The sequence below is a fragment of the Schistocerca nitens genome, chromosome 3, assembly GCF_023898315.1.
Source record: "Schistocerca nitens isolate TAMUIC-IGC-003100 chromosome 3, iqSchNite1.1, whole genome shotgun sequence".
Lineage (NCBI taxonomy): Eukaryota > Metazoa > Arthropoda > Insecta > Orthoptera > Acrididae > Schistocerca > Schistocerca nitens.
Window position 1 is genome coordinate 494788006 of NC_064616.1, and position 20209 is coordinate 494808214.

The 20209-nt window shown below is 39.6% G+C and overlaps 1 protein-coding gene across 1 annotated transcript in view; it reads right to left on the minus strand.

Annotated features, from left to right (window-relative positions):
• The window catches only part of LOC126249637 (angiotensin-converting enzyme-like), a 274120-nt gene extending 254142 nt beyond the window's left edge, over positions 1-19978 (minus strand). The window contains exons 1-2 of the mRNA XM_049951314.1: positions 19920-19978; positions 17126-17208 (exon numbers count right to left, since the gene is read on the minus strand). Of these exons, the coding sequence (XP_049807271.1) occupies positions 17126-17208; positions 19920-19978 (142 nt within the window). The remainder of the gene's footprint in view (positions 1-17125; positions 17209-19919) is intronic.
• Between the last annotated feature and the right edge of the window lie 231 nt (positions 19979-20209).

A 20209-nucleotide genomic window follows, 5' to 3' on the forward strand; every position in this document is an offset into this window, starting at 1 on the left:
CCGCCAGTCTGTTACTTGAATTTCTCAAAGAGAATTACGTTGCGTGATGAATAATTTCCGGAGCAGACGTCAGAATCACGTGGACAATAATTATTAAAATACATTTTAAATTTAGTGCTGCGGTAGTAATCGGGCAACACAGCATCTGATTGGCCTTGCAAAGGAGCGCTCGCTGCCCGTCATCTACTGCGCAGTGTGTAAGGTCATCAGACAAATTGAGCACCTGCATTTATAATGTGAAACAACAGCAAATATCTGAGGTAAGATACAACAGAAAATGACTGTGGAATTGCGTTAAGAGTAATAACAATATAGATGGAGAAAGCGAAATCAGCAGTGTGCCTTAACTGTAGAGTAGCTATTTCTAAAGTAATGTTATCTCCTGTCAGTTAGACAGGAAAAAACTGAACAAATACATTTGAGGTTTTTGTAACAATAACCTTACAATTCTTAATAAAACTGCACATCAGGTGCAGTGAGCAAACTAATGTAAAGTATACGAGATATTCTGTAAGGGCTACTAATAAAGTATTCACAGTACAAATGATGATCAGTCATAAGAACGTGAAATGTAGTATTCGCCAGATTCTAATGAACTCTGTGTAAATTGTAATGACCAGAAATTTCCACCTACTGTTGGGTCACACACACTTTAGGATTTGTAAAGAGCCGCGAGCTACAAAAATTATGGCATATATTTTTAGTAGTGACTAGCCAACAACCGACCATAACTTAAGGAGCTGGCTCCTAATTTCGCACATTTAGCTCTGTGGTGTCTCAGTTGTGCTTCATAGAACTGAAACCATGTCGTCAGGGAAGCCACATAAATGACTTCACGCCGGAACTGTGCTCCTCAGACTATTTTAAAAGAGTGCAAGGTGCAGCATTGTCTATCTGACCGTACGTTCACGTGTGGTACGACTGTAGGCAACCATGAGGATGGTAGGTTCACGAAGCGTTCACCTATGAAAGACAAGGGTACACATATCAGGTGGCCCATTTTATCAAAGGGAAACGTCCCCCACACAAGAGTAAATACACCACCTGACATCACATTAATAAGCAGGATGCATCGCGTCATATGCTTTTCAACCAACTGATACCCTGCATCAATGTGTATTAGCACATAGCAGTCCAAGAGCCCTTTATTATACACTACTGGCCATTAAAATTGCTACACCACGAAGATGACGTGCTACAGACGCAAAATTTAACCGACAGGAAGAAGATGCCGTGATATGCAAATGATTAGCTTTTCAGAGCATTCACACAAGGTTGGCACGAGTGGCGACACCTACAACGTGCTGACATGAGGAAAGTTTCCAACCGATTTCTCATACACAAACAGCAGTTGACCGGCGTTGCCTGTTGAAACGTTGTTGTGATGCCTCGGGTAAGGAGGAGAAATGCGTACCATCACGTTTCCGACTTTGATAAAGGTCGGATTGTAGCCTATTGCGATTGCGGTTTATCGTACCGCGACATTGATGCTCGCGTTGGTCGAGATCCAATGACTGTTAGCAGAATATGGAATCGGTGGGTTTAGGAGGGTAATACGGAACGCCGTGCTGGATCCCAACGGCCTCGTATCACTAGCAGTCGAGATGACAGGCATCTTATCCGCATGGCTGTAACGGATCGTGCAGCCACGTTCGATCCCTGGGTCAACAGGTGGGGACGTTTGCGGGACAACAACCATCTGCACGATTAGTTGAACGACGTTTGCAGCAGTTTGGACTATCAGCTCAAGGATCATGGTTGCGGTTACCCTTGACGCTGCATCACAGACAGAAGCGCCTGCTATGGTGTACTAAACGACGAACCTGGGTGCACGAAGGGCAAAACGTCATTTTTTACGATGAATCCAGGTTCTGTTTACAGCATCATGATGGTCGCATCCGTGTTTGGCGTCATCGCGGTGAACGCACATTGGAAGCGTGTATTCGTCATCGCCATACTGGCGTATCACCCGGCGTGACGGTATGGGGTGCCATTGGTTACACGTCTCGGTCGCCGCTTGTTCGCATTGACGGCACTTTGAACAGTGGACGTTACATTTCAGATGTGTTACGACCCGTGGCTCTACCCTTCATTCGATCGCTGCGAAACCCTACATTTCAAAAGGATAATGCACGGCCGCATGTTGCAGTTCTTGTATGGGCCTTTCTGGATACAGAAAATGTTCGACTGCTGCCCTGGCCAGCACATTCTCCAGATCTCTCACCAATTGAAAACGTCTAATCAACGGTGGCCGAGCAACTGGCTCGTCACAATACACCAGTCACTACTCTTGATGAACTGTGGTATCGTGTTGAAGCTGCATGGGCAGCTGTACCTGTACGCGCCATTCAAGCTCTGTTAGACACAATACCCAGGCGTATCAAGGCCGTTATTACGGCCAGAGGTGGTTGTTCTGGGTACTGATTTCTCAGGATCTATGCACCCAAATTGCGTGAAAATGTAATCACATGTCAGTTCTAGTATAATATATTTGTCCAATGAATACCCGTTTATCATGTGCGTTTCTTCTTGGTGTAGCAATTTTAATGGCCAATAGTGTACATCTAGCGTGAAATGGATGTGTTCGTGCTTCCATGTTCATGTTTATGCATATTGAAGTACAGCGATCGAAAGTGCCGGGCGGTGGCTTGTGTACCCCATGGAAAGTACCTCTGGATGGTGTGACTGTTCATCAGTGATATCGAGTGTCCTCGTCGACCGGCATCGTGGACACGACGGTCACGCCGACGATGACCTTCTTAATACATCCCAGTGATATCCCCAACTGCCCCTTTTATGGGAGGTCTCTCTGTCATCGCAACTAAGCACTATATTTAATTTAACTAATCATGCCTGCACACAACTACACAAAGAACCCCCATATCGAGATGCTCGTACACTGATGAGCCAGTAGGTTACGACCACTGCCCACCACCACCTGGTGATATTGCGGGTACATGACACAGTAAGGGAAATATACAAACATAGCAGAGATGAATAGAGAATCATTCCAACGACGATACTGGCCGGAAACGGGGAAATCCTCTAGCAAAAGCGACTTTGACAAAAGGCAGATTATAACGGCGCTGCACCTAGGAACGAGCATCTCGGAAACGACTAAGCAGGTCGGCTGTTCGCGTGCTGGTGAAGTGAGCCTCCATGGAAAGTGGCTGACGGACGGTGAAACCACGGGTAGGCGACAGGGTGCTGGACGTTCACGACTCATCACAGAAAGTGGAGATCGGAGGCTTGACTGCTATGTAAAGCAGGATAGGAGGCGGGCATTGCTCAAACTGGTGCTCCGCAGCAGACCACCACTTGACACCTTGTTGACCCAACGACGTTGTCAATTACGACGGCAGTGAACACGGGATCATCGAGATTGTTTCATGCATCAATATAAACGTGCCTTCTCGTCGGATGAGTCATTTTCCCGTTATACCTGTTGGATGGAGGTATCCGGATACGCCTTCATCCAGGCGAACGCTTTCACGAAGCATGCATCGCGCCCCTGCCTGAAGCCGTTGGGGGCAGTATAATGATATGCGGGATATGCACCAGGGTTTAGATAGGACTTGCGGTAATTATCGAAGGTATGTTCGCAGTTGTGGACTACATGGATGGCATCCCGCAGCAGGATAACTGCCCATTAAATAAAGCCATAGTACAGTGGTTTTAGGATAATGACATAGACACTGACGCCTAAGTCACCAAATATGCCTGATTTTAACGCGATGGAACGCATATGGGAAACTATCGGACGCTAGCACCCCATCCATAAACCACTGGCCCGTAATTTACAGGAACTGTGTGATCTGAACGTAAACGTCCGGTGCCACACATCTACAGAAAACTTGTCGAATTGCGTAATCGCTGCTCTATTGAGTTTCAAAGGTGGAACAACACACTATGAAGCATGCGAACATAATGATTTGGCTCATCAGTGTGTAGCGTACCACTTAATTCGTCGTTTTACAAGATTCTCATAATTTCAACAACAGATCTTTTCGTGATGGGCAACGCCTTTCTTGTACCATCTAGCCAAGCGATATGATGTAGTGATTAATCGATTTTCTTCTTAGAAAGATACATCAAGTGTTGGACGGATCCGAGAAAACTACTCATATCTTACGTAACTTGATGAATTTTTCGTACCTTGGTTTCGTTTGCCTTCTGACTACATGATTTTAGGTCTGAGGGCTGTGGTTGTAAATTTGAATCCGTTAACGACTGTTCATCTTTTTATATTTGTCTGTGATGCGTAAAATTTGCGCATGGTTTTCAAAATTAGCTTACACATTGAATAAATAATTTTCTTACTCATTGAAAAAATAATTTGATCACTGAGTGCTGTAGGTGTAAATTTTGATCTCTTCAGCTGTGCTGGTATTTTCACCTTTATCTATGACAACAAAATTTGCCCATCGATTTCAAAATTAGTTCAAAAATGTTCAAATGTGTGTGAAATCTTATGGGACTTAACTGCTAAGGTCATCAGTCCCTAAGCTTACACACTACGTAACCTAAATTATCCTAAGGACAAACACACACACCCATGCCCGAGGGAGGACTCGAACCTCCGCCGGGACCAGCCGCACAGCAAAATTAGTGAAAAAGTGTTTATTGGTGTAGAGTTCCAAGAAAAATAAGCCTTAGTGCATATAGATGTTCTTTGAATGTGATGATAAAAACTCTTTCAGGTTGTCCAAAGTAGTATGATGCACAACTTCCACCTTTCTACTCAGTCTGTGCTGCTATCGCGTCTGAGTCTGTCTCTCAGTGTAATGTTGGTTGACAAACTTAATTTATTGCTGCTCCTCTGGATCAGATCTGCTGTTTTGTGAGATATAAACACAGAATTGTGATTCTGAAATGTTTGGGAGCGTATTGTACATGTTTTATAGTGGTGTGGTTTGCAGAAAACATTTATAAAGTTTCAAGCTTGCTGTTACTTAAAATTGTGTTATGATGTCTCATAATCACTAATGGAAACAATAAGTTTTTTTTAATTTCAATTTTTTTTTCTTTTATTGTGTCGTTGGACATCGTTATCATTAGCGCTGTTAAGTGCAGATGTAATCTACGTTCATTAATCCGAGAGCCATGTCGTATTATTGATACCCTGATCGATTTTTCACCCGGATCGTCAAGCAAGTTCACATGGTATTTCGAGACTCAGCAACAGCAACGCCTCAGTCGAATTCGGTAGCCAGTAGAACCGTGAAAATATTGTATCAACTTGACTTGAAGATCCGGCTGCAATCCAGAGAACAATATCACTAGTTATTTCGCCGGGAAAGCCCTCGAAGTCATGTTGTAATGTTACGAACTTCATCACTGTTGTTGAAGTTCCTGTAAATTTGGAAAAGATTATCCTCGCCATAATAGTCCATTCTGAGATCATTGGTTGATCCATCATAAAATACTCAATTACCGCCAAAATATCTCTTATAATACTGTACGTTATGTCTTTATTTTAGTATTTTTCATTCACAAAAATTCGTTTATATGTTTTATTACCGTCAACATTTACAAGACGACCACCGAAATCGGCGTTAATTTAAGAAAACATAATTCCTTTGAATGTGTAGAAGCCATGATATAACATTATCGCAACTGTGGAAAGAAAACATGTTAAATTCAGTTCTCAAAATTCATTAGAGAGCACAATTATATGAATTAGAATGGGAATTTTGTATTGTAGATGCTTTCAAATTTTTGTAGAAACTTTTCTCTGTGTATGATTGCTCTTTTTTGAAGTGAATATATGGCAGAGTTAACTTAAAATGCCAACTTCTACAAGATTTCACACTTAGAGGCAAAAATATAATTTCACAAGTGTCATTAAGGGTAGGTTTACTATCTTTTGGTTCAAATGTCGATTTTTTTAAACTGCATTTTTGGATCCATGAAAGTGTTTACAATGCACCACTGAAACGGTTTTTCCGAATACGGAACGGAAATGTTTCTTATTCGCGGTTGAACAAAAAAATGCACCTGCCTGAAACCGGCCTTTTTCACGCACTAGTTTTTTTCTTTCGGAGGACGAGTTATTGTACCGGTGTTTGGGAGGAACTACACAAAATTCAAATTAAAGTCTGAACGCGTGTGTTTGGAAGTTAGCCCCCAAGCATTTACATTCTGGTGCGAAGACTGTGGAGATTGCGACTTTCCTGGCAGTGAGCAGCTTCGACGAAGGGTATTCTGAAGACCATGACACCGATGGACGTCACCCTGGGACTCTATTCGACGCAGTTCGCCAAGCATTCGGACGACCACCGGACTCAAGCGGCCGAAAAGTGCTTGACACCGGCCGCACGAGCGGCTCTGGAGCAGCGCTGAATGGCCCAGATCGAGTAGAACGCCCTCTATAAGGAAGAGGAAGGACTAGTTTATGGTCTCGGAATAGCAGATTGAACGTAAGTTGCGTAATATTGCATTTATATGTAGTCAAAAGTTCAAACACGTTTTTCTCGAAATGACTTTTTTTTATGGCGCAGTATGGTAACTTCAAAACTACTGAACCGATTGGCATGATTCATTGTTTCCGACGAATCTAACTAAATTGTCTAGGAGTTGTGCCACTTTTATTCCGATCCATCAACTATAAATATTTTTACTTAGCCGACGAAGTTGAAAAATCGATGAAAGAAAAACATGCTTTTTTTTCAAATGGCCGCCATTTTGTTCCCTATGATCCAAATAACTTAAGTGAGGTACAACTCCTAAAGAATCTTATATACTTCGCTAACGTCAACTCAATTTTGATTTCAGACGTGCCGGCTGACCAAAACATACCGCGCGTGGAGGTCTACATTGAAATTTTGTTTCGTTCCGACGGCACTTCCGCCTTTGTTCTACATTTCCGGTCGAAAAAATTCCAGTTTGTAGAGGAAACATCAATAAACATTTTGACCAAATTTGACATTGATATCTATAACACATCCTGAGAAAAAAAATCTCAAAGAACATGTTTTTTTCGGGCCAAAGATAGTAAACCTCCCCTTAAGGACAATTATCTGGTGTAAAACAACAAATTATATGCAGGTAACTGTCTAAAAACTAACTGCAGTTTCATGTCCTCAACTAAATTAAGAAAGGTTTTGCTAAGAAGCTACCGGAATTTGACAAAATTTTTTGCTAAGAAGCGATCACTACCATTGTAAAGTACTGGCAGACAATGAAAACAATTCTAAAGTTAAACTACAATAATTGTTGCTTGACAGATTATTAGATTACGTTGTGTATAGATCCAAGTATGAAATTTATATGTAGTTTCAGAATGGCTTAAAAATCAATATCGTAACTAGTCATTTTGAAGCAATATTTTAACCGAGAACATGTATTCCAATTCCGAAGAAACGAGTGCTGACGTGGGTGTGAATATTACCAGGCTATCAGTTTAACAAGTCATGGTTGCAAAATATTGACACAAATTACTCACAGAAGAAAGGAAAAACTGGTAGACGCCGATTTCGGGGAAGACCAGTTTGGGTTCCGGAATAATGTTGAAATATGCGGGGCAGTACTGCCCTACGACCTCTTTTAAAACATAGGTTAAGGAAAGCCAAAGCTTAGTTTATAGCAGTTGTAGATTTGGAGAAAGCCTTTAAAACGTCGGCTGGCATAGAATTTTTAAATTTCTGAAAGTAACAGGGGTAAGATTCTGGGAGCAAGAGGTTATTTGGAACTTTTACAGAAACCAGACGGCAGTTATAATAGTCGAAGGCCACCAAAGGAGAGCAATGGTTCAGAAGTGAGAGCGACAGGGTTGTAGCCTATCCCCAATGTTATTCAATCTGTACGCTGAGCAAGCTGTGAAAGAAAATCAGTAGAAATTTCGAGAAGGTATTCAATTGCAGGGAGAAGAAAAAAAACACTGTGCAGTTTGTCGACGACATTGTAATTCTGTCACAGAGAGCAAATGTTTTTGAAGTGCAGTTGAACTGAGTGGACAGTGTCTTGAAAGGAGGATATAAGATGAATATTATCAAAAGCAAAAAAACGGTAATGGAACGTAGTCGAATTAAATCAGGCGATGCTGAGACAATTAGATTGGAAAAAGAAACACTGAAAGTATATGAGTTTTGCTAGTTAGGTAGTAAAGTAACTTACGATGGACTAAGTAGAGTGGTTAGCAAGGCGTATGCTGGGAGGTAGGTTGGTTTGGAACCAACTGTCATCGTGTCGCACCCAACTCCATCAGTTGCAACACGGAACAGTCCTTCCCCACTTCGTCATCCGCACGTACACTATGCATGGACGATGCAAAAAAAATTTCTGTCTTCGGTATCGACAACGAGTATGTCGATCGCCCACCCAAAGCCGAACGCCGCCCACATCTTCGCAGAATGCATCATTTAAACTGGCCGACAGCTTTGTTACAGGGAGCCTCGATATATACATGGTTCCTCGTATTCCTGCGTGTGGCGGTACGGATGTCACCACAGTTCACCACCTTCGAACCAGCCGCTACAGTCACTTGTATCGTCTTTTTAAGGGGCCACCCACTGAATTCTATCGCCTAAATTTCGGAAACCTCCCGATGAGACTACTACTACGAACATTGCAAGACGTTAATAATATTCATCTAGTATACACAGGTGAATGTATCACACAGAATGATTTAACGAAGACTCACAGTGATCCAAAAGCTATGTATCGGCTCATCATTCTGTAAAATTGTAAATAAATGTGTTGATGCTTTATTCAGATACTAAATGTTTGCAGTGTTCACAGTTTGTCCACCAACCTCATACCAACTAAGGATACAAGGCGAACTATACAAGAACCTACTATCGAAACCATTTGTTCAGTAAAAGCAAATCCCTACGTACACCTTATGAGTTCAGCAAAGCAATTTACAACACAATTAACCTCGGAATGACACAGAATGATTATAGAACACTGCATGGACATGTGAGGGCTTTTGTGAGACCCCACGTTAGCAGACCTCAATACCGTGGAGCCACCTGTACAGCCATCGAGCGAAATGTCCAGTTCTTGAATGCAGCTCTGAACAGTAGGTCATTTGTGGTCACAGGCTTCGGTGGCTTTGTTCTGGATATCTCAAATGCTTTTGGTGTCTCATGCGGTACATGCAACACTGAGTGTCCATTATATGCCCGAATGGAGTGCTACCATTGCAACCAGGTGACTCTAATTCATTTGTTCGTAAAAGTGTTGACTCCTGGGAACTAACTCTGCGTTGCAGTTCGTTGATTGTTTGTTTATGAATTCCGCGGCGGTAGGCCAACTCAAATAAATGAATTCCTTCACGGGTCGTAACACTGTTTCTTTAATTTCGGGTGGTTACTAATCGAATGGATTTTAAGTAACTCCTTTACATGTGGCATGTATGCCAAATTTTAACATCACAGCAAAACGGAACTCTAACTTACATTGGACAATATGGGCGAAATAAATATTTTTGTTACGGGATCAATCTCCTGCAATAGGTGAAGTAACTTACAGAAAACTTAAATCAGTATGGCTGGATCGGAATTTGAAAGCCTCTGCAGTCGAATACTAGTGCGAAGGCTAAACCAACGATTGCATCACTCGTTGGTGCTTATATCCCTATTTCATGCTCAGCGTCAATTTTCACACAATGGCCACTCTCCCTATTCAGAAAATGAAAGCAATGCTGTAATATTTAAGGCGAACAACTCATAAATTTACAGTGCATTGTATGATGTCCCGTCCCGGCATTTTGATATAAATTTTTATTTTATTAGTTTGTTACTCGATTCGATTTTCTGTTGGTCTTATACACAAACAACTGTATGATGTGGAATGTGTTTCATGAAGGACAGTGGAACACATTTCTCATAACTGTGTTTATGTTGCTACATGCTGTCATACACTGGTTTGTAACTGGCCACTTGCTCGTATTAGAGCCATCGTCCAAAACCTACGGAAGGAGTTGTTAATAAGAAATAAGTTAATTTGCATTGCAAGAAGTTATTGCTATCAGATAGATATTTTATTCCCGCTGATAAGGTGTCAAATAGTTTTATAGATTTGTATGTCATTCATTTTTATACAAAAGAGAGATTCAGAAAAGGATAAGTAGCTTACTTCCCTTTTATTATCACATTTGTGAATGCTTGTGTGAGTATCAAACTCAAATTGAACGTTGGAAACCGATTTGATGACTGACTGAACGTACTGTTTAGTTGAAACGGATGCCCACATTATTAACGTTCGTGTACCTCGTACATAATTTAATAACTTTATATTGCGCAAGTAACACTTTTAAGTTAGGTCATGAGTTGGCACGAAATATTATCCAAAACACATAAATAAAAAAATGATAATTATAATAACTTATTGATTTATATGTCACCGAGTTTTCAGTAATCTTTTTGGCAGAAATAAGTGAACCTGTTTTAACATTGATCGTAGATGCTTTTCCCAGTTATGTTTTCATTAAATGCACACATAAAACAAGAGGAACTTTTTCCATTGATTACCATTTCTTGGTGGTGGAGGAAAATAGAGAGTTGTTTTCCGAAATCATCTGCGGTGAATGCTATGACGATTTCCTCATCATCACTACATGCAAATTGTGGGGAAAAGAGAGGCTGGCTGAACTTCTTGAAAATAATGTCCGGGAGGCCACCACCACACAAAGCAAGATCCCTGTGGTTACTTGTGTCAAAGAGGTACCTTTTTTTTGTCAGAATCAGGATTCAGGCAATCCGTTTAGAAAGAAGTCAAAATAACAGAAGATCGCCGCAAAATGCTCAAGAATGCACAGAAAACTTAGGTTGGCTTATTTCTTACGTGTTGTAAGAAAAGATAGACATCGTATAAGTTACGTATAAAAGATTACACTCTAGTAGCTTACTAATGGAAATATGTAAAAATAAGGGGTTGTTACGTGTATTACGACAGAACACTAGTTCAAAAGCAGTGAGGAAAGTAGATTTTATACTGGTCAGCAGAAATAAATGTGTGCTTGTGAATTAATACTGCAAAATAGTTCCTTTTAATTGTGTCTATATATAAATCCCCACTGCGAAATTTTGAAATGTTTATGAAGAATCTGGATTACTTACTATACTATCTGCCAGAGAGCAACAAGCAGTTAGTAGTCTGTGGTGACTTCAACGCAGATTTTTTAAAGGATTCTGACAGGAAAGTTATTTGAATCCTGCAGTTTGACCTCAGTAATTCATTTTCCAACGCAGGTGGATGAAGACAGTAGAATCCGAATTGTTCATGTTTCCTTTAGTGAAGCTCAAAGCAAGAAAATAACTGTTTACCTAGTAACAAATGCTCTCTCTGACCATTATGCGCAGTTAGTTAGGATAGAAAAGATAGTGCTTCACACTAGGTATATTCCTCAGTGGAAATCAGTCAGATTAATTAATGACTCTAGGAGAAATGTTTTTAAAAACTGTTTACAAGGGATGACATGGGAATAAATTCGTGATAAACCTAATGCTAACATAAAATCTAGCCCATGGCATGACAAGTTCATATCATTATTTGAAAATAGCTTTCCGCAAAAGTTAATCTGAAAAGACATTAAAAAGTCATATAAAAATGGGCTTGTAGGGGAATTAAAATATCATTTGAAAGGAAAAGAGAAATGTATCTGTTGACAAGAACAAGTAGAGATACGGTACCAGTTGTACAGTCCTGGACAAAACGAGCGAGACCCCAAGCCTTTTCGTTATGCTGGTCCGCACAGCCTTAAAGTCTGCTACACAGCATAACAGACAAGGCGACGAAGTGCTAACAACATACTATGCAAGTTCCCTCAGCTGATGCGCTTCGAAGACGCTACAGCATCGTCTGCCACCACTTCGTGGGAAATGAAATACCTCAAGTATAAGCCAATGTGTTGTATTCACATATCTGTGACTATGACTTGGATCTAAAGTGTGGTTATGGATAGTACGTATGCCCAGATTGCGAATCTAACATCATGAATAAAGACAAGGGGAAATGAATTAGGCGTGCTTCCTCTTCCGTAACATCTTAAATGAACTGCGCAGAAAATCATTCACCAGAATTGAATAACTTTTTAGTAACACCAGATGATATTAACAGCTTGCCGGCGCGGGTTAGCCGTGCGCTGAACGGCTTCATATGGCGAACCGCACGGCTCCTTGAGCAGTCAGTTCGAATCCTTCCCCGGGCATGGATGTGTGTTAGGTTGGGTGGGTTTAAGTAGTTCTAGGTCTAGGGGACTGATGACCTAAGCAGTTTGGTGGCATAGTTTTTAGAGGCATTTCTTGACCTTTCGCGTAAATTTTCTTTACATAAACGGCCGTATCTTTATGTTGCGTTGACGTAGCTCACTTTTTACACCACCAAAGGACCGAATACCGCAGGAAGTGCGATAGATTTCCGCTTATTATGTCCACCCGTACTCGAGGTAAACGGGTTTTAAGGGTTGGGTAGACAGACAGACGGTAAAGAAAGTGAGACTACTAGGGTTCCATTTTTACTGATTTACGTGACGAAATCCTAACAACGAAAGTAGCTACCACAGTTACTGAAGATGAGGGCCGCATAATAATTTCCCCTACTCTTTATTCGAAATGTTCCAGTTGCAGTCGATACATCAGCATATTAATCGTAGCTGCGCTTTCGATCCAAATCACGTTTACAGGAATGCAAATAAATGGCTCTGAGCACTATGGGACTTAACAGCTATGGTCATCAGTCCCCTAGAACTTAGAACTACTTAAACCCAACTAACCTAAGTACATCACACAACACCCAGTCATCACGAGGCAGAGAAAAATCCCTGACCCCGCCAGGAATCGAACCCGGGAACCCGGGCGCGGGAAATGAGAACGCTACCGCACGACCACGAGCTGCGGACGAATGCAAATAAAATCCATTTGCCTATACTCGTGGTAATTCAGATCCCATTGTTAATGCCACCGCGTTTTAGATGTGCGAGCATTCCCATTGTTAGATATCTTAAGGAACACTTCGGCTAATTAACGTTTTCTGGCCGTGGCACATCTAATTGGGAATTCGAAACATTGTAGAATACGTTTGACAGCTACGTCGCCGTTTGTTTCCTGGGCTGGTGCAGAATTATCCTACTAAATATACTCGCTAATAACAGTTTTTTTTGTTATTTCGATAAACATCCCGAATAATTGTCACATAAGCGGTGGCATAAAAGTAGACAATTTATGTTTTTTAGTCCAGAAAGCTCTATGCAACAGAAAATGCAGATCACTTTGCCATTTTCATTGTGAAATTGCAGGCTTATTCATGTCTGGGGCAATAATAGAGGACTGTTGGCCTGGGTTATCTGCTAGCGTAGTGAAAGGTGTTTGCTACTGCAAGGGAGGTCTAGTTCGTTTTCGGTTTTAATTTCGATGGAGGCAGATAGACTATCAGTAAAGGAATTTTAAGAAATTCTCGCACCCCCAATACGTTTTATTGCTACCTTTATTCTGTACTGGGGCCCTGTGGATGACGATATGAAACTCTTGTAGAATTTCGTAGTTGTTACTGCCTACATTTTTCCGCTTCTGTCAGTAATTGAATTGACTTAAGTGTGGCACTGAATGATTTTTAACTGAATTTCGTTATGAATCTTTACGCATTGCTAAATTTGCACACTTTCATGGTAGGTCAGCAACGGTAATCTAGTATGACTGGTCTGAACGTTGACAAAGACCATTTCGCGGCCGAATGCGCATAATATTTTGCTAATTCGTAACGATCTGTGGTACTTTGTCTTACTAAAACAGTTATGTTATCTCGATAAGCTCAAATTCATTGTTATTAGTGCACTTCATACTAATTAGCGTTTCTTCTTTCATTTATATCTTACATTTAGGTGTTGTGGCTAACACACTAATCAGCATTAATATAGTCTTACACATGATTGAAAACAGTCTGACAAATTTCGGATAGTTTTTCGATTTCACACCTGTGCATAATATGTTGGTAGCACTTCGTCGCCTTGCCTGTTATGCTGTGTAGCAGACTTTAAAGCTGTGCAGATCAGCATAACGAAAAGTCCAGGGATCTCGCTCGTTTTGTCCACGACTGTACAGTACAGAAACTCTTAAAAATTAGTAATAAAGATTATTAAAATTAGGGAACATGAACATGATGTCTTACTGAAGTCTCAAAAAAAGAAATTTATATATTGTCTCAAAAATAAAAACTCCTCTGCTTTTGATGGTATTTCCACTATAATACTAAGGATTTCTTCGTGTACAATAAGCTTCGTCTTACCTGAAATATGTAATGCATTACTATTTCAACGCATTTTCCCAGAGAGGCTGAAATATGTCGTTGTGAAATCCCTCCATAAGAAAGGTAATAGGAGAAACGTCAATAACTACCGACTTCTTTCACTACTGACACCATTTTCCAAAATTTTCGATAAGGTGGTGTATTTTAGAATAGTATTCATCTGAGCAACAACAAAAGAAAATCACAGTCCGGTTTCAGAAGATCTGCTCTACTGAGAATGCCATTTACATGTTCACTCACCACATTTTACAAACATGAAACCATAAAACACCATCGGATAATTTTTCAGTGACCTATCCAAGGTGTTTGACTTTGTTAGTCACAGTATTCAACTAGATAAATTGACGTTTTATGGGATTGATGGTATAGCCATCCAATGGCAAATGTCATATCTAACCAAACGAATCAAGAAAGTTGTACTTGGAAATTCAACCAAAGTAATCAGGGGAAATCATGTATGGGGATCCCAAAAGCTCAGTCTTAGGTTCACTATTGTTCCTGATACACGTAAACGATCTTCCATCTAATATACAACCAGAATTGTTCTTTCTATGGATGGCATTAAAACTGTAATAAATTCAAGCATACATACAGAAACGGAAGAAATGGAAAACAAAGTTCTCAAAAGTATCACTGACTGGTTTTCCACAAACTGTCTCACCCTTAATTTTAAAAAGACACAATATATTCAGTTCTCCACATCTAGAGATATTATTCCAGTGATAAGTGTAGCTATGGTAAGGAAATAATAAATAGTGTGGAAGTTTCTAAATTGTTAATTGTGCATATTAATGAGAATTTAAACCGTAAAAAGCACATTTTGTAACTCCTAGAACAACTTAGTTCAGCCACATTTGCACTTCCAGTAATTACAAATCTTGAGGAGACCAAATGAGTAAGCTGATATATTTTGTATATTTTCATTCAGTAATGTCATATGGAATAATGTCCTGGGTAAGTCACAAAGACACAATATATTCAGTTCTCCACATCTAGAGATATTATTCCAGTGATAAGTGTAGCTATGGTAAGGAAATAATAAATAGGGTGGAAGTTTCTAAATTGTTAATTGTGCATATTAATGAGAATTTAAACCGGAAAAAGCACATTTTGCAACTCCTAGAACAACTTAGTTCAGCCACATTTGCACTTCCAGTAATTACAAATCTTGAGGAGACCAAATGAGTAAGCTGACATATTTTGTATATTTTCATTCAGTAATGTCATATGGAATAATGTCCTGGGTAAGTCATCTCTAAGATAGAAAGTCTTCATTGCTCAAAAACGTGCTGTAAGAATATTAAATGGTGCTCATCCACGACCATCTTGTTGATATCTGTATAAGGAGTTGGGCATTCTTACCATTGCTTCACAATATATTTATTCCCCTTCTTAAATCATCAGTACTGTCGAGGATTTCTGGTATTGGAATCGCACCCCAGCTTTGTACGTAATGGGGAAATGTTTCCGGTACCTCAGGTGTAGGTGATCTATTGATCTGATGGAATTACAATTTCCTCGAGGCATATGAGTCTTAACTTTATCTTCGATAATGATAGAAGCTGAAGAAATGAATTAAAATCAAGTCATGGCTGTGGCACAAATTTTAATTCATTTCTTCAGCTTCTATCATTATCGAAGATGAAGTTGAGACTCAAATGTCTCGAGGAAATTGTAATTACCCCAGATCAATAGGTCACTTACGCTTAAGGTACAGGCAGGATTTTCCCATTACGTACGAATCAAGGGTACATTTATTCCTTCATGGACTGTTGTAAGTAATTCACTACAGTTCAAAAGGAACAATGATGACATAATTACGATATCAAAAGAAAAAATGATATTCATTATTCCACACTGACGTTGTCTTTAGCACAAAAAGGCGTCACAATGCTGAAACTAATTTTATTTTTAAAAAATAACTTGTCCACTGATATAAAATGTCTGACAGACAGTAAAGTAAAATCTGAAAGCGAACTGGTAAAGTTTCTCCTAGACAATCCCTTCTATTCCATTGAAGAATGTCTATTATTGCAATAAGTAAAATATGGTGGTCGCAGTTACTGTCACGTTTATTTATTTAAATAAATTATAAATGTTCAGCATGGAGCCATATTCACAAATTAATTTGTGACGTGAGTGTAAAATGACTCTTTACCCATAATTACGATTTATGGTGAAACAATCGAAGGATCATGAAATTAGCTAAAACTAAATCTAAGAACTGCTTTATTAAGAATCTTCAGTTGATATAACGCTCCATCCATAATGACTTTGCGACCATGGGACGTTAAGTTCCAGCATCGTTACTGATAACTTATTCCGCAGGTGGAAGGGTTCAACTCAAGAAGCTTGTACATAACCAAGAGTGGAAAATGTCATCATTTTAATTAAATTGTTTTTCTATTAGAATGTAAAAGTACGACCCCAAATACTTGCAAGGATAAAAATTTAAGTGCCTTTAACTTAATTTAAGCATCATAGAATATATTACAATTATTTCATGTAGTGACTTCAGATTTTAGTCAGAACTAATAACTTGTCTAATCCGTTGAAAATGTCTTTCTAATTTCTAAGTCGAAAGAGTAAGTTGATAATAATGTAGACATCGCGTCTGACGAAATCACGAAATGCTGAAGGAATTCATCGAGGTATGCATAAATATTTTAGGTTTATGATCAATTACTTATGTTATGAAAATGAGCAGTTGAAATATTGGAAATTCCGTTGAATATCAACTATAAAATAACTGATATCGTTGTGCTTTCTCAATTACTTATCAATCTTATGAAGTGGAAATGTATTTACGTAAATGGCATGTAGAAAAATTAAACTTACGGCAGACATGAATGTACATTATTAAAATGCAACTACTCACCTACTCCATCACTTGGCAGAAGTGATAAAGATGTAAATGGTGTTCCAAAAAGTGTAATACCACCAAAAATTGCACCAAACAACCTGCAAACAATATGCAAATCAGTAAAATTAGGTTTACATTTGTATAATAATCCGTGAGAGAAAAATGAAGCAGAAATTTGGAAGAAGCGTATGCGAGTCATGTTTTCTCGAAACTTTCACATGTTTGACATTTTGTTTAAGATAGAGGGCAGACTAAAGAGTTTTAATATAGATCATAATGCAAGAGCAGAAGGTCCCACATAACTTCGTAATCGAACTGAAACTTATCTATCAAACAGTTTGACACTTGTGATTTCAGTGTTATAGTTTTATCCTCCACATTTGTACAGAATGACGTAGATGGGCTCCTAGCTACAATAATCACGGTTATAATCACTTAATATTTTATATATTTATCATAGATTTTGGAGATTGCTAATTCCCTTGGAAACCCAACCACTGCAGACATTCGAATGGTTCAAATGGCTCTGAGCACTATGGGACTTAACATCTGGGTCATCAGTCCCCTAGAATTTAGAACTACTTAAACCTAACGAACCTAAGGACAGCACACACACCCATGCCCAAGGCAGGATTCGAACCAGCGACCGCAGCAGTCGCGCGCTCCCGGACTGAAGCGCCTAGAACCGCTCTGTCCCCAAAGCCGGTACTACAGACTTTCTTTCTCTGTACTTAAATTAGTGACAAATACAGTGTAATATTCATATGAATTACATTCGTTTGTTTATTAATGAGAGATGAAATAAATTATGTGGATTTATCAAAAGTGTTTAATCATTTTTATTCTAAATAAAACAATTGTACTAGAAATCTCAAGGAAAAAACTTATGAGCGGCTGTATAAGTTTTTTCCTTGTAAGTTCAACGAAAATCATTCGAAAAACGGGCCTAGTTTCCGGAAATATTAGAAATAATGATTAATTTTCTCTGAATGTACTGCATTCGGTTCGGGAATACAACAAATATATTGCAGGTGATCTTCTCAGACTAATGTGAACCAAACAAACTCCTAAGGAAACAAGCGCTCTCAATATATTTCAAGCAAAAAGACATAAAATAAACAGTGATTTTAATCTTACTGCAGAGAAGTATAAAGAGAAACATACTACTAACTAATCTAACAACTGCTTGGATCTGAACTGTAATACGTCGGACGACGTTCTCACTTCGCTCACATTTTAGGAGTAATAGAGACATACTTTACTATCAAGCTGTCTTTATACTTTTACGAAGAAGACTACTGTTAGCAGTCTCAACCACATATCTGTGACAATCACCGTAGCTTTCTCTTCGAAGTCGAAAAAGAAAATGCAAACACTTTTGGTTATATGATTTTCCGGCGTTTTAAAGTTTGAAGTTGAACGTCAACAGAGGAAATATTGTGCCCTTTGTACTTATTCTTGAACAACATTGTTGGAAAAAAATTCTAATAAAATTTGTACTGTTATACGAAAGCATTTAAGGGAATCTTGCAGCGATGTTGATCACTGATAAATAAAATGCTAAAGCTACCATTTTGGAGCATTAGATATTCAGTTGCTTGATAATACGTAAGATTACCTGATATTCTGATAATCACTCACCTTTAAGCAGTATTGTTACCTACACCAGCCTTAAATGACATTCCTTATTTGAAAGATTGGTTTGGTGTTCGAACATTAGTCCAGTTGTTTTACTACTTGCATGCTTAACTTTTCCCTTCTCTTTCCCATAAAAGTGAATGAGCATTCGTTGTCACTGGAGTTTAACACACCTCTGTCACCGCCGTTGGAACTACCGACGTACAGACTGAGCTTAGAAAGACGCTTGCGTGATTATACATTTTGCTTTCAAATGATAAAAACATTTTCTCGATTAGAGATTGAATCAATATGGCACTGGAAACTACACCCAAAACGCTATAACTTATTATAGTCAAGTAAAGCTTTTAGAGAATCCCGACAAGGAGCGCAAATGACTTAAGAACGAGATATATGAAGCGTGTAGCTAGGCAGCCTCTTAATTCGTCCAGTATTTTATTTGTACTGGACGTAGTATGTTTGCAGCAGTCGATAAGTCTTCGAATAAATTACAGCGTCTGTTGTGTTAATGGGTTTCTCAGCACGACTTCCTTCAGCCACTGTTGAGTGAAATATGTGTTAAACATTTGACAGCGGCATAGCGACAGAGACGAAAAATATTTTTACGCTACTGTAGCTGTAATATATTGAAAGTTAAGTTTCCATCAACGAACCATATTGTGGTCACTTCGGGTAAAGTAAAGGAATAAGAGTAGTAGATAACAGATTTCACACATTAAATGACGCCTCTGTTCCCTTCGGCTTCCGTCGAGAAAATACCGAAAAACAGAGAATTGCCTCGATAAAACCACAAACCGAGTCAGCAAAAACTGAAACCTGACAAAGTTCCTGCTAACCGGTATCGTTTTGCTATGTATGATCTACAAAATATTCATTTTTAGCTGTTTGATAAAAATAAGTATTTCCTGTGTAAGCTACAAGCAATCAGCTCAGAAGATCCACAAAAAATTGCAGAATATGGAACACAAAGTCAAAAATATCCGTAACATTTGCAATGTAACAATGGAGAAGCGCGGGGCTTGAACTTAGTCGGCATTAATACTACAGAAGTCGTACAGTCCATTTGTGGAAACAAAAAACTTAATTTTTGTTGAAATGATTGTAAGGTATATTTTCTGAACTGAGAGCGAAGTGAAACTAGGGGGGCGGCTGGCTGTGCGCTTACACGTACCAGATGATGAACCGGAGCGAGCAGGAGCGCCGGCAGAACGCAGCGGTTGGCAGCAACATGTCGACTGGCCGCCGCGCGCCGTGCGCTCCGCTCCTATATAACGGTGCTGGCCCCCGGCGCCGGCGCGACGCCGACAAATAGTGTGGCGCGTGGGCTTCGCCGCCCTCGGATTCGCCGCTAAATTTGGAACGTCCACACCCTCTCCATCCTAGCTGGTTAGAGCAGGCGGGACGAACCCCCCGCACCTGTTGCCCCACCCCCCGCACCTCCTGCAGGCGTCTAGACGTGGC